This window comes from Vidua chalybeata, chromosome 3, assembly GCF_026979565.1.
Source record: "Vidua chalybeata isolate OUT-0048 chromosome 3, bVidCha1 merged haplotype, whole genome shotgun sequence".
In the NCBI taxonomy this organism is placed as follows: Eukaryota; Metazoa; Chordata; class Aves; order Passeriformes; family Viduidae; genus Vidua; species Vidua chalybeata.
This window is the reverse complement of record NC_071532.1, coordinates 2,720,967-2,734,660: the sequence shown is the minus strand read 5'-3', so window position 1 is coordinate 2,734,660 and position 13,694 is coordinate 2,720,967. Positions and strand designations below refer to the sequence as shown.

At 39.5% G+C, this 13,694-nt stretch overlaps 1 protein-coding gene across 2 annotated transcripts in view; it reads right to left on the bottom strand.

Annotated features, from left to right (window-relative positions):
- FBXO11 (F-box protein 11) overlaps positions 1-13,694 on the bottom strand; it is a 70,440-nt gene that overhangs the window by 5,848 nt on the left and 50,898 nt on the right. For both annotated transcript variants that reach the window (XM_053936766.1, XM_053936767.1), the window contains exons 10-17: positions 10,292-10,398; positions 10,069-10,206; positions 2,421-2,638; positions 2,025-2,110; positions 1,849-1,943; positions 683-805; positions 495-580; positions 29-105 (exon numbers count right to left, since the gene is read on the bottom strand). In XM_053936766.1, coding sequence (XP_053792741.1) covers positions 29-105; positions 495-580; positions 683-805; positions 1,849-1,943; positions 2,025-2,110; positions 2,421-2,638; positions 10,069-10,206; positions 10,292-10,398 — 930 coding nt within the window. The remainder of the gene's footprint in view (positions 1-28; positions 106-494; positions 581-682; positions 806-1,848; positions 1,944-2,024; positions 2,111-2,420; positions 2,639-10,068; positions 10,207-10,291; positions 10,399-13,694) is intronic.

The window sequence follows — 13,694 nt, the reverse complement described above, 5'->3', positions numbered from 1 at the left end:
TCTGGATAAACATGAAAAACAAACCTACCAGAATTATAGACAAGAATACCACCGTTCTGACCACCCCAGATCTTGTTGCGTCTGATTTTGGGGTTGCTTCCAGTTCTAGAGTGAAATGTAAGCAAAGAAGTCATTTCAAAGTCATTAAAAATAAGTCATTTATAGTCATTTACTATATCCTAAGGCCAAATATCTCAAATACTTCTAAAGAAGTGCCCCATGGATCTCTCTGCTTAAAAATCTTAGTAAAATACAGTTCTTTCCAAACATGCAAACATAATTTAGCTTTACAGACTTCAAGGGCCACATATTCCAGTCAATACCCAGGCTGTATTTTTGGTAACTTTCTTGTAGGTTAAAGCAGAGGGTATTCGGACATACTGGATTTCAAAAAAGTTATTTTTATAAACAAAATGACAAGAACAGCTAAAAGGACACAATAGAGCACATAACAAGCTATGCCTGTTTTGGCAGAAAATCAGAATAAATGTTACCTTATCTGAACCCCTGAGTACATGTGATTATAGATGTCATTGTCTTCTAACACGCCATGTCCATTGTCATAAAAATAAACTCCAACCTAACACATCAAGAATTATATTATTAGTTCCAAAGTAATGAGGCATAAAACCACAGGACTTTCTTTTCTGTGGCCCTCTTGTAACCACAGAGCAAAACTCACTTGTTTCCCACTGTGTATTCTGTTTCTCCTCAAGACTGGAGTGCTCCCTGTTGTCACCCAGACTCCAGCCAATGTATTGCTGTAAACTTCGTTTTCCTCAATCACACCTTGTCCTTTTTCATGCTAAATACAAGATGGTTTAAGAGTTAAGAAAACCTGCTAAACACCAACACTCTTTTTCCTGCTGTATCCATCCCTCCCACCCCTGGCTTCTTTACTGTAGCAAAGTAATTCCTTTCCATTTGAGTAAGCTTTTTTTGCTCTTTTTTTTTTTTTTCTTTTTTTAAAGTAACAGCATATCATGATTTGGAATGTTTGCCATGAAACAAAGAACATCCTGCATGTAAATCATTCTGTTTCAAGGCTCTGCAGTATTTGTAAATGTCTGCTGGCTGTTGGCAGGAGAGGTGCCTCCCCAGTGCTGTGCACTCACATGAAAGCCCTGGCTCGTGGTTCTTAAACCTACACCCAGCTCTGTCCCCAAGATGGACAAAAAGCTGGCTCTGAAGGTCACCACATGTGCTCAGAGGTCAAACCACAGTTTTCTCAGTCAGGGGAAGAAGCTGTTCTGGTTAAATTTCCTCAATGAAGAGATGAAGCTGCACACTTGCAGCGTTAGCTGGACCTTAGGTAACCTTTGGCACATATTTCTGAAAATCTGGTATTGCTTAAGGAAACCTGACAGCTCTTTCAGTTCAGTTAGCAGAGCCCTTGCACACGTTGGGAATTGGGCTTTATTTCCCACTTTTTCAATGCAACAATTGCAATTTCTATCATCCTGAAGGCAGTAAAAAAAAAAAACAACTTCTCTGAGGTTAGTGGTAAACACATTACACTCCAAAAGAGCTGAACAGACTTTTTTTTTTTCAAATGATGACACACTACTATGAAAACTAAGCCTTTTCAAAAAGCTTTCAACCATGCAGTGATAAAATTCTATAATCTATCCCATTTTAAATATTTTACTCTGTAATAAGAATAATTTAGTGGCATTTATAAAAACCTTCATCTTTTAAATACCAGCACCAGCTTCAGTCTCTTACCATGAACCTGGTTTCTAACAAAAGCTCAAGCATTGTAAGCACAAACATTTCACACAGGGTCCTTCTCCCCTTGACATTTCTGAAACAGAACACAAGTGTGTGCCTGTCCTAGGCTGCACTTACTACATAAATTCCTCCATGTTGACCATCATGAATCTTGTTGTGTCGAACGATGGGACAGCTGTTTGTTCGAATCTGTATTCCTGCTAATGCATTACCTGTCAACAGAAGTGTTATTTAATACAACTTACACATTCATTTTTCTCAGAAATCAATATGCAGCAAGCAAATCAGCTTACCATAAATGTCATTTCCTTCAATAAGGCCTCTTCCATCACCAAAGATATAAACACCACCTTGATTCCCATTAAAAATTGCATTGCCCCTAAGAAAAAAATCAACATTATGAAGTTATTCTAATACACTGTACAATACTACATGTGTAGATAGTGGCCAGGACTGTGTCCCATTCAGATTTTAAATAAAAAAGTTATGTTCTGTTGCTTTGAGAAAGACCTACCTCTAAGTGCACACACAAATTAAAAATGGAGTTCAACTGAATAGAGACAGAAATTTCATTGCTACATATACAAGAATATTTACAGCTCCCCAGAATTAAATTAAATTAAAGTGCACTTATCCCATCCCCATCAAATCTCTTCTATGTAATAAAATAAAAATGAGGAAAACAATACCTTATTGTCGGGTCACTGTTTGAGGTAATCCAAACACCTGCAAAGTTGTTTGCATAGATTTTGTTCTCTATGAATTGTCCTCTTCCTTTTTCATGCACATAGATTCCTCCAGTCTGGCCGTGATGGATTTCACACCGCACCACTGTTGGGTTGGCATATGCTTTCACTTCAAAGCCTGCTATCCTGTTTCTGTGGATGTTGCAGCTTTCAAAATAACCCTTAAGACATAAAACATGCAGTTTCTTATAAAAGTCCTTTTTTAAATGAAGGTTATTCCCTCCCCTTTAAACTCAATCCTCATTTAAAAGGAAACAGTACCAAAATTGACAACATATAAGTACTTATATAGCTAATTAAAACAACTACTGACACGATATAATTTCATTTTTCCAAAAATAAAATACTGTTTCAAAGACACTGTGTTTGCATTGCTATTTATGACTACTCATGGAATACCAAGAAAAAATGGCAACTCTAGATATAGCACATTGAATAGGACTCAGTATCAGGTTTCCTCAGCAGCTCCTAAGGATCAGACTCCTTTCAAAGGCCATAAAGCCCAACACAGGAAGGAAAGTACTATGGAGAAAACTACCTGCTTGTTTTCAGACCAGGAACTATATACATCTGGCAAAAATATGGTTTCTTTAGTGTGCTAAATTTCTTTGAAACCACTGATCAAAATAAGTAATATGAATATGCCAATTCAGTAATTTTTCCAGGGTTGGATTGGTCTGAGTGGCATCTCTTATTGGAAATGGTAAATAACCACCAAGTGGTGTGCTGTAATTTGTGAATGGCTTAGGTGCAAGCTCCTGAATGCTCCAAAACTGTCTCCAGCAGGCACCATTTTTCCTGTAGCCACCTAAGTTAGCTATTTCAACTTGCTCATCATGAAACTTGTTATACTTGTGCACTAAAAAAAACTCAAACAAACAAACCCCAAAACCAAACCAAACCAATTAAAAAAACTAAAATAAAACAAAACACCCCCCCCCCATAAGTCCTGCTACTGCTCAGAGTAACTGGATTCCATGCTCACATGATCTACTACCAGGAATGCCTCAGGCCTGGAGTTACTACTACCTGTCACGTGGAAATTATTCCATTTACTGCCAGCCTAGGCAGTCAGCACCCTGTTTCACTGTGCTGTGAATTGCTATGGGACTCCTTCAAACACTGACTACAAAAAACCAGAAATACATCCAATTTAACAAGGAAATCAAGGCAGCATGCTCTTCTCCCTACTCTGAGAATTGCAGACAGGAAAGGCAGTACGTGGATTAAAGATTCTCCAAAAAAGTGCTATCCATGTGCACAGCTTGGCTCCTCAGACTCCTCTGGGTAACAAATAAAAGTCAAATGGAAGACACATTCTGTAGATATTCAGAGTATTTTTTTCAAGAACTTTGAAGAAACCCAATCCTAAGTGAGTCAAGATGGTTTCAGAGTTCTCAAGGAAACTACACACTAACAGAGAGGGGAATCCAAAGATCTCAGAAATATGCCTTCATGCCAACAGGCAGTCTTTTGACTTCTTATCCTGAAAGGAATCTCTTTTTTTCCCCTAATTTGCACTTAAAATGAAGCTCTCAGAGAAACTTACCTAAAGTGACAATTTGGTATATAAAGGCAAGCCTGATTCTCCTGATGGAATACACAATTTCAGTTAAAATATTACTAAACATGGTTTGACATATTTTTAATTACTTCACACATTAGTCTCTCTCTGAGTGCCAAATATGCTTTTGACTACAGCACCATGATGAAAGAAAAGGGGTATTTCAGGTGTGCTTCATCAAAGTCCTTCTGGATTCCAGGTAGAAGTTGCAAACAAACAGAGCCTTTCTCATGTGGCCTGCAGGAGCTCCACAAGCTTCAGCAAGCACCAGTATTTAACTTGAAAAATGTTGGGACTGCTGATTCAGAAGAAAGTGGGAATTTGCTGTAAGCCTCTGTGAAGGAAATGCTCCTTCAAAGAGGGGGAATTAAACAAAATAAATCTGTATCTCAGATTCCTTTATAAGCCTGACTAGTGGGTTGGAAAGCCAAGGCTTTCTGCTGAGTAAGATCCTGTAACATTCAATACCCATGAAGAGAAACTGCATTAAACAGCCCAGTCCTCCTTAATCAGAGTCAGCTTAAGCTGAAGGGCTGGCTTTGAGTTGATGCAGTTAAACCCAGTGGATTTCTGCATCTGTTGAGACCAAGTCTGACCATCACCTGTGTGCATCATTGTTAAACTCGAGTCAGCTACACCAACAGAGCTGCTGCTTGTCAGAAACACATGCAATTCCACCATTCTGAGCAACCACCTCATCCCAGACCTCCTATTTCCTATCCCTCTATTTCCCAGGACATTCTCTGTTGATACCAACAACTTCTTTGGCCCCAAATTCACCCCCGAGAAAGGGCTAATACTGACTTCAGTCTTTAAGATGCCCTCAGGCAATCCCTGGTATCTTTTCAGCCACCAGACCCACATCCCTTCAAAAGGCATTACTGTGCATTTGAACTCCAGCCCCTCAAAGAGGTCTGGTGATGAACTTGTGGATCCCAAAAAATCACGTATGGCTTCAGGCAACACTTTTTCTTTGGAACATAAGTGAGTATTTTTTTAAAACTGAAACTGTGTTTCTGACCTGTTTGTTACCCACAGGGTCCACCAACACTGCTGTACCACAAAGCTTACTGCCAGCTCCAGCTCCAACAAGGTACCACCATCAGGCACAGCTGCTCCTCTCAGCACTCTCGAGCTGCCCAACCCTTATGCTCTGTCCAGTTGTTTGGCAGCTCAAGCTATTGAGGTCAGGAAGTCTGCACAGAGGGACTGCAAGCCTTATATTGCCTCCACCTCTTTCTAAGAATGGTTTTCAAGTGTGCTGGGTGTTTGACTTGGGCTCTGTGGGGGTTTCTGGTTGTAATTCAACAGCTAAGAGAAGAGGAAGCTGGAGGGGACAGCACCAGACAGTGGCAGGATTGCTAAGGAAAAAGAGACCCCTATGATTAGTGAGAAGGAATAGAGGATGCATGTGGAAAAAGTATTACAATCTTACACAAAACTACCAAGTAGCTTACTGCTTGAAAATCCTAAATATTAAAAAGCAGCTCTGTACATCAAATTTATTTACAATCCCAGGTAGAGCATTAGCTGTGGACACAAAATGACAGCTACACTGACAGCATGTGTGGGCAAGAGCACTGCTGCAGCCCAGTAAGATCTGAGCAGGTGAAGGAATCAGAAACAAACACCACAGCAATGATAATGCTGATATTCCCACCTGGCACACACTGTACAGAAAAAAATGTGATCACAAAGATTGGATCTTACACAGCTGGAAAAACTCCAGACTTTTTATATCAAGATTAACTCAGTGATTGAACTTGGATGCTTTTTTTCTTTCTGCATATTGTCCAGTCTAACAAACATGGCTCTGAAATGCTTTAGAGTTAAAACTTTCAACTGATGGGATTTTCTTGCTGCTTTTCTTCTCAGAGGATTTCTACCCCCTTTATTTCTAAAAGGGCTTTTTTTCTTTTTCTGTCTTGAAGATTACAACATTACAGAAACACAGAGGTATTTAATATTACTGTTTGAACAACACATGTATTAAAAGTAAAAATATATAATTGTGTAAGGTTTAACATTTCCCAAATATTTATTGACTCTGGTATTCCCAATTGGGTAGAAAAAAAAAACCCCACAAAATTAAAAAAAAAAGACAACAGAAAACCATTATAGAAGAAGAGTAACTGCCTATGGTTATAAAAATGTGCTTCCTAAACCCTGGAAGGGTCCTTATTTAAGAGTTAGTGCATTTTATGGAACTTCAAATGCAACATAAAGAAAATCACATCCAAGATGCAAAACAAACCCTTTATTTTTATGCACAGCAAAATGCAATTGAGTTTTTAATGTAGTCTGTATAGAATCTGGCATATGCTTAATTTTTTTTTGGACTTTAAATACACATTTTTTTAAAATTGTCTGATTTGTAGTATTTAGAAGACAGAGAAATAAACTAGGCATGATCACCCAACTTAGACACATGCTGCTACATTTTTATTTCAGCAGAAAGAAACCCCCCAGGCTTCTCATTTGGGAGCAACGAAAATGAAAACTGTTTTGCCTAGAGCTCAGCTTTAAAATTAGGCTTATTCTTACATTAAATTGGAACTTCTCTGTTGTGTGCACACAACAACAAAATACAATTTATGACAGGTGCTTGGTAACTCATCTCAGGCACCTGAGAGGTCAGGATAAGGCACTCAGGGCTGTCAATGCCACACTGCATTTTTAATGCCAGCTTGTTACGTATTTGTCACAGCACTAAGGCAAACATCAGGATATTGCCAGTTTAAAAATAAGAGGTTAAAGTTTCTACAAGTATCAAAACACAAAGAACAGTTTGAGAACGTGAAACTGAAAAACAAAGCACTCTTGAACCTTTTGGAGACAGCACTCCAGCACAGAAACCCACGGGAAAAGAACGTGTAGGGTAGGAATTCAGCACTGGAATCCACTTGTCCCACTTCACAGTCACAAGCAATATTAAAAAATTACAGAAAGTAACAGAAGTGAGAGAAGCAAAAATACAAACTCCATTGATTTGTTTAGGAATATAGGATTTGCATCTGAAGGATACCATGCCACTTTGTCACATAACAAACATATAAACATTGCCAATGATGTCATTTCATTGACTATCACCAGACACGATGCAAAAGCAGAAGATGCTGCTAAAGCAGACTTTGAGACATGAGGGGACTAAATCTTTCAAAGGAGTTTATGACTATGAAATACTTCAAAAATATTTGCAGCTGAGATAAATATTATTCACACATTCTCTTTAATGTGCTACTGTTTCCCTTAAACAAAAGGGAAACATTTATTTCTATTCCGTTTTGCTTGTGATACCACACTGATCACAGCTCTGAAACAGACATTTCATTGGTAAGAAAAAAGATCAAATACACTTTTATTTAAAATTAATCAAGTGAATTCAGCCTGGCTTTTTAATTTTTTAAATATTTCAGTACTCATATATTTAATATTTATACTTCAGTACTTAAACAAGAAGCAGCTCCTACCAAGACTTTCCAATTAACCCTCAAGCCTACACACAGCCACATCCCCTGCAAGAGCTGCTGAAGTACTTTCCTTTACCAGTTCTTCTATAGCTGAAATCACTTCATTCCATGTTTCCAAGCCTGTTTAAGTCTTGAAGTATGCACCCACTGAAGTGGATCAGAAATGCCTGTACAGTATGTTAACACAGCTTAATGCAGTCCAAACAATGAGATAATATAAACCAAAGACATCTGCCACCACTCTTTGCAAACTAGCCAAACAACATCATCTCTAGAGGACAGAAAATGATGTAAAGCCATCCATCAGAAGAGGGCTGCCAGCAGGGCATTCTCAGCTGGTGCAATATTGCCCAACACAGAACAAGCACAGTCCTTAGGATGTAACTATCACAGTGGAGAAGAGGCACCTACCAGCAGAATCCCACCATGTGGGTGTTTCACCTCCACTGGCAAGATTTTATGCAGGCAGCAAAAGCAGCAGCCCTGTGACCTGTTTGCCTTCCACTGCAACCAGAAAACCACAAATCCAACAGCTACAACTAGCACTGCCTCTATCCTTTATCCCTGCCCCTCAGCAACCTGGGCAAAGAGGAGAAAGGTCTCACTGGATTGCACCCACAGTGGATTTCCTGTTAATGCTATTTACAGTCTGCCAACTCTCATCAAAAACCTGAGCAGGACTTGCTGACTAGTTCTGGATTAGAACTTGCTGAGGGTGCACTTGATCCCACTGTCTGTATCACTGATGAATGGTACTGGTCCCAGTACAGACCACTGAGGGACATGATTTAGCCACTGGCATCTACCCTCTGGATGCAACTATCCAAACAACTCCTCATCCACTAAACAGTCTATCCATCAAATCCACATCTTTACCACTTAGGGAGAAGCACGTTGGAGGGGAGTGTGTCAAGGCCTTACAGGAGCCCACGTAAATGACATCCATAGCCCTTCCTGTCTCCACTGAGGCAGCCACTCCACCAGAGAAGGTCACTGGGCTGGTCAGGCAGGACTTGTCCTTGGTGAAGCCGTGCTGGCTGTCCCCAGTCACCTCCCTGTCCTCTGTGAGCCTCAGCACAGCTTCCAGGAGGAGCTGTTCCATGAGCTTCCCAGGCACAGAGGTGAGGCTGACAGGTCAGTACCTGCCAGGCTCCTCCTTTGTGCCCTTTACTGAAAATGGGTGCAATGTTTCCCTTTTCCCATCACCAGGGACTTCACCTGACTGCCATGACTTTTCCAAAGTCCTGGAGAGTGGCTTGGACCCTACATCAGCCAGTTCCCTCAGGCCTCTGGGATGCATCTCACTGGGCTCCATGGACTTTTGTACATTCAGGTTCCTCAGGCAGTCACAAACGTGATCCTCTCTTACAGTGCGAGTGACTTTGCTCCCACTGTCCTTGCCCTGAGGTCCATCCAATAAAGAGGTGTGGGAAGACAGACTGCCAGTAAAAACTGAGGCAAAATGCTCAGCCTTCTCCTCATCTCTTGTCACTGCTGTTACTCATGGAGGGGGTGGGGTGATGTGCTTTTTTGCTGCCATTCCTTTTCTGAAAGACATACCTGTAGAAGCCTTCCCTGTCATTCCTTGCATGCCTTGCCAAGTTCAGCTCCATCCATGCCCTGGCCTTCCTGACCTGGACTTTTCCCAGGTCACCTGTCCCTGCTTCCTCTTCCTTCTTGCCCTTTAGTCTCAACCCAGCAGGTCTCTTGCCTTCCTTTCCTGATTCCTAACACCTGGGGATCAAAAGCTTTTGCACTCTATGGAAACCATCCTTAGAGATCTGCCATTTTAAAAGAAAACTGCTTGTTTTGCCAGCTGGGCGTGGGGAATTGGGACTTTGTCATTCAAACAGGAAAAACAATGATTTGGCACTCCTTGGAAGACATGCAGAATATTTTCCTAAAACAAGTCAGCAAATAATCTTCTATTTCAGAGACAAAACCCCATTCTATTTCAAGGGCTATGAATGTCATTTTTCACTACTGTACATGTACTTGGAAGTGATGAGCTTCACCCCACACAAATAAACATATTTATGAAAGAAGGCCTGAACTCTGATATGAAATTCGGTGTTAAAATTCCACAACTAATTCCCTGCTACAAAAGTCCTCTTCCCAGAGAATATGTACATACCCTATGTCAGAGTTTTACCATTAAAATAAGGCAAAGTCTCCACAAAGCTTTTTTTTTTCATTTCTAAATCATCCAGCACCTTATTTTTGTTCAATTTCAAAGGGAAAAGAATGAAGTATAAATGTAAGCCTACGGTTTACATCCTGTTTCAAGAGGTATTCCTGTCACTGCAACATAATACAATGTAACAGGCTGCCAATCAATTGCAAAAGCTTGCTTAAACCTCTTTCAGCTAAAATTGTCTTTAAAGTGAAGTCTCCCACTTAAGGGCAAAAGAACAACAGCAGGCATATTTTAAAGTATCTGCTCATGACTAAATAAATTTTTTTTTAAGAAACATTTCTCCAGTGACAGGCAAGATTTGCAGATTTCAGTTCTACACCATCTGTATTTTTTTCCTTCAAAAGAAAACATATAGGTTACCATTCCGTGGTCAAAAGTGAAAACGCCAACGTCACGTCCGTGGTGAATGTGATTCCGTCTGATAATGGGATTTCCGTGGTTTTTAACCCAAATCCCTGCTAATGCATTATTGGAGATCTCATTGTCCTCATATATTCCCTGGGAAATAAAAGCGTAAATTAAGACAGGAATCAAGAACAGTAAACAACTTTATCAAAGCAAAGAAATTAACATGGAAAATTACCTGTGCGTGGTCTGTAATATAAAGTCCAACATTTTCACAGTCGCTGATGTTACAGTGTTTAATAGTAGGACAAGCTCCCTGGCCACTAACACATACTGCAGAGCCAACTGGAAGAAAACAGTACAGTTACCATAGCTTCAAAGCATAGTGTACTTATAAATAGTCTGGCAGTGCTTTTGCAAGAAAAGTTAGTGTGAACTGATATTTAAAAAAGATCTGGTGTGTACAGAGCCAAAGCATTGCAAGCCACTGGCAGAAAAACACTAATGTCATCATTTTGCAGATGCAAAAACCACAGTAGGAGTCACTTTAAAATCATCCTGCCAAGGTTAAACAGCTGCCAGGACAATGGTTTATATAATAATTCATGCTTATGAAAGTCCTCACCCATTTATTTGCCTGTGTTAGGCCCACTGTATGCTGACTGTTCATGGCAGAGCACAACAGAAATCTAACAAAATTCTCTGCTAATTACTGCCTTGTTGTGCTTCCCTTTAAATTTTCACAACTCAGTACTTCAAAGAGGCCAAACAAGAATTTTGTAGCATACAAAGACACACTGTCTACCCAATACTCAGCAGGACACAGACACACAATCTTGAGTACAGAATAAACATCAGAAACCAACAGGTCTCTACCCAGTTGAATTACAAAGCTCCCTGAATTATTTCAGCTACCATACCATAACCCAGAAAATAAATATTTTCCAGGAAACTAGGACTCAAACTGCTCAGGACTGCAGCATATCAGCTCAATTCCCTGAACTCCATGAAGTATGACAACACATGAAATTCTGCAGCCACTAAAATCAACAGAGATTTCTGAAAGGTAAGAGCTCATCTCAGGGAACCTGGCCTACGTCACACGTGTTCCCCATAATTAAACACCACTAAATAAGCAAGCCAGTACCTGCTCTGTTAGTCAGTTTTCACATATCCTTCTAGCAAAGCATCACAAAGACTATGCTTAAATAATTCACAGACTCATTTACAGAGAACTTATTATTTTTTAATTCCTAAAGAAATTATTTTGATTGTCTAGTCTGACCTTATGAATAATACAGGCTATACTAATTCCCTGAATTAAGTCCTGCTTCAATTCTGGTAGTAGGAACTTCAGCACATATCTTGTAGAAACATATTTAAATTTTGATAACTTTATGATTTCCAGCAACTGAGAAACCAGCATAAAGCTTGTTAGCTGGCTAGAGGGCTGCTGTCCTTTTAATTTACACTTTAACTGCTCATCTGAATTCCTCCAGTTTGGCACCCAGTTCTCTTTGTACCAGTGTATGCCATTCCCAATGCACACACACATTCAGTGCAAGCAATTTGCTCCTTCAGAGTTCTCCTTAATAAAGTAACAAATTGCAATCACTGTGTTTTTCACTACAACCAAAGTTTTCTGCTTTACCTTATATGACTTTTCATTGAACAGTTTCTAAATTTACCAACATGTTGCTATGGACACCAGAAAAGAGCACTTTATTCTGAAGCAGGACCAAGCAGAGGCGTTAACATTAACACAGTCTCTCTACTTCTACTCAGTATTCCCACAGGTGTAACTAAGGATCACATCAGTTCTTTTGGCCACTTGACTACATGAGGGCTCACATTTAGCACTTTATCCACAGTGACTCTTTAAGCTTTTCCCAGCTTTCCAGGAGAGGGGTTTAGCACTTAGAAATAGGGACAAAAGCAAGTTGTGTGTAACACAGCTTGCACTTTGTCAGACTAATGTGAGTGGTGCTTGACAGTCCACCTACCAGGAAGGTCATAGCAACCCATCCTCCTGGTTATTTTTAAGACTGTAGTTATATCACATTCATATTGTATCTATAACACTCTATAGTAAAGTCTACAGGTCTTATTAATATGGATCTTATTTCTTCTCTTCAAGTCAAGAAGTCATCTCTGAAATAACCACCAAAAAAAGCCATTACAGTTACCCTGAAAGTTATTTTTCATCTATTTGGGGTAGGCTCTAGGCATTCTGTAGAACTCTAATATTTTAAGGCACTATGTGTTGATGTCAAACATTTTTCAAGGATCTGTGTAATTATACTGGGACTGTTGCCTTCTTTTGGTCAAAGAAAGTAATCAAAAATGCCAACAGTGTAATGCAACCATTATAACTTTCTGTAAATACACACTAATTTGATTCATCATAAATTTTAAATTCTTGATTGACCAATCCCCTGCATTTACACCTCATCATTTTACCCAGGATCAACAGGCAGTACTCCTGCCATACTTCATCCTGGGTAGTCTCTCCCCTCCCACCTCTCCCAGGGACAAAGACCATCTCATTGAGGTTTCAAGTTACCATTGATACACAATAGGAAGCCAGAGAATTTCTTGGCCTGTTCTTTCTAAACTCCTGCATTATTTTACAATGTCTATTTTTACAGCTGTTTAACCTCATCCACAGTTACTGTCAAAGTGGAATGTGTTTCATTATCCCTCTAGGGGATGAGGGCATTTATCATTCCTGCCTATTCTCATTAAATATGGAACAAAAATTACACAACACTTTGCCATTCAAATTTTTCCACTCTATGATGGATCAGCATCACTGCTTTGTTCCCCAAATTAAGACACAAGCACTGTCTCTTCTAGACAGATGCTGCATCTTCTCTTGTTTATCAAGTTATTTGTGGCAGTAAAGTGGTGTGTTTTTATTTTGGAGGGACGCCCCACAGTTTCCTTCAATTGCTAATTTCCTATTCGTATTAACTGTTAATAACAACTTCTTTCTTGCATTTCATAACTGCTTTCACTCCCCTTCCTCTATCTCTTTCTGAGACTGAGGAGCTATGGATTTTTGGAACCCAGTGTGATGTTCTAAAAGCATACCTCTATCACATGTTGCCTATTTAAATGAAAGCAATCTCTATTCTGACTCACTTCACTGGACTTGAGTATTGACTGTATGAAATTGGACCTTTTGGAGTACAAAGTACATGTAGTAGTGGTTTAAGCTTTATTTTGTTTACTCAGAATATAATGATTGCACACACTTCAGCAATATTAATATTTAAAAAAAAAGGAACACTGCCATCCACTACTACTTTTATCCATCAAGGTGAGGGCTAACACAGATTTCTTCTACGATGGATGCAACAGAACCTCTAGACTCAGGATCTTGCCATTTAAGCTTTATTTGAAAATATTTCAAAAGATGCTTTGGACTGGCAGCAGGAACCTCCAACTTAATGCATTTGCACTTACATAGCTCCCATCTTTACATATGACATACATTAAGAACTTTACATATGACATAATGTAAATATGCTTTAATGCAACTTGGAGATCTACAGAAAGGATATCAAGCATGTGCTAGGAAAGAGGTTTTGAATGCCTATGGATCAATACTTCAGAGATGTCAATTATCTGGAAAGAGT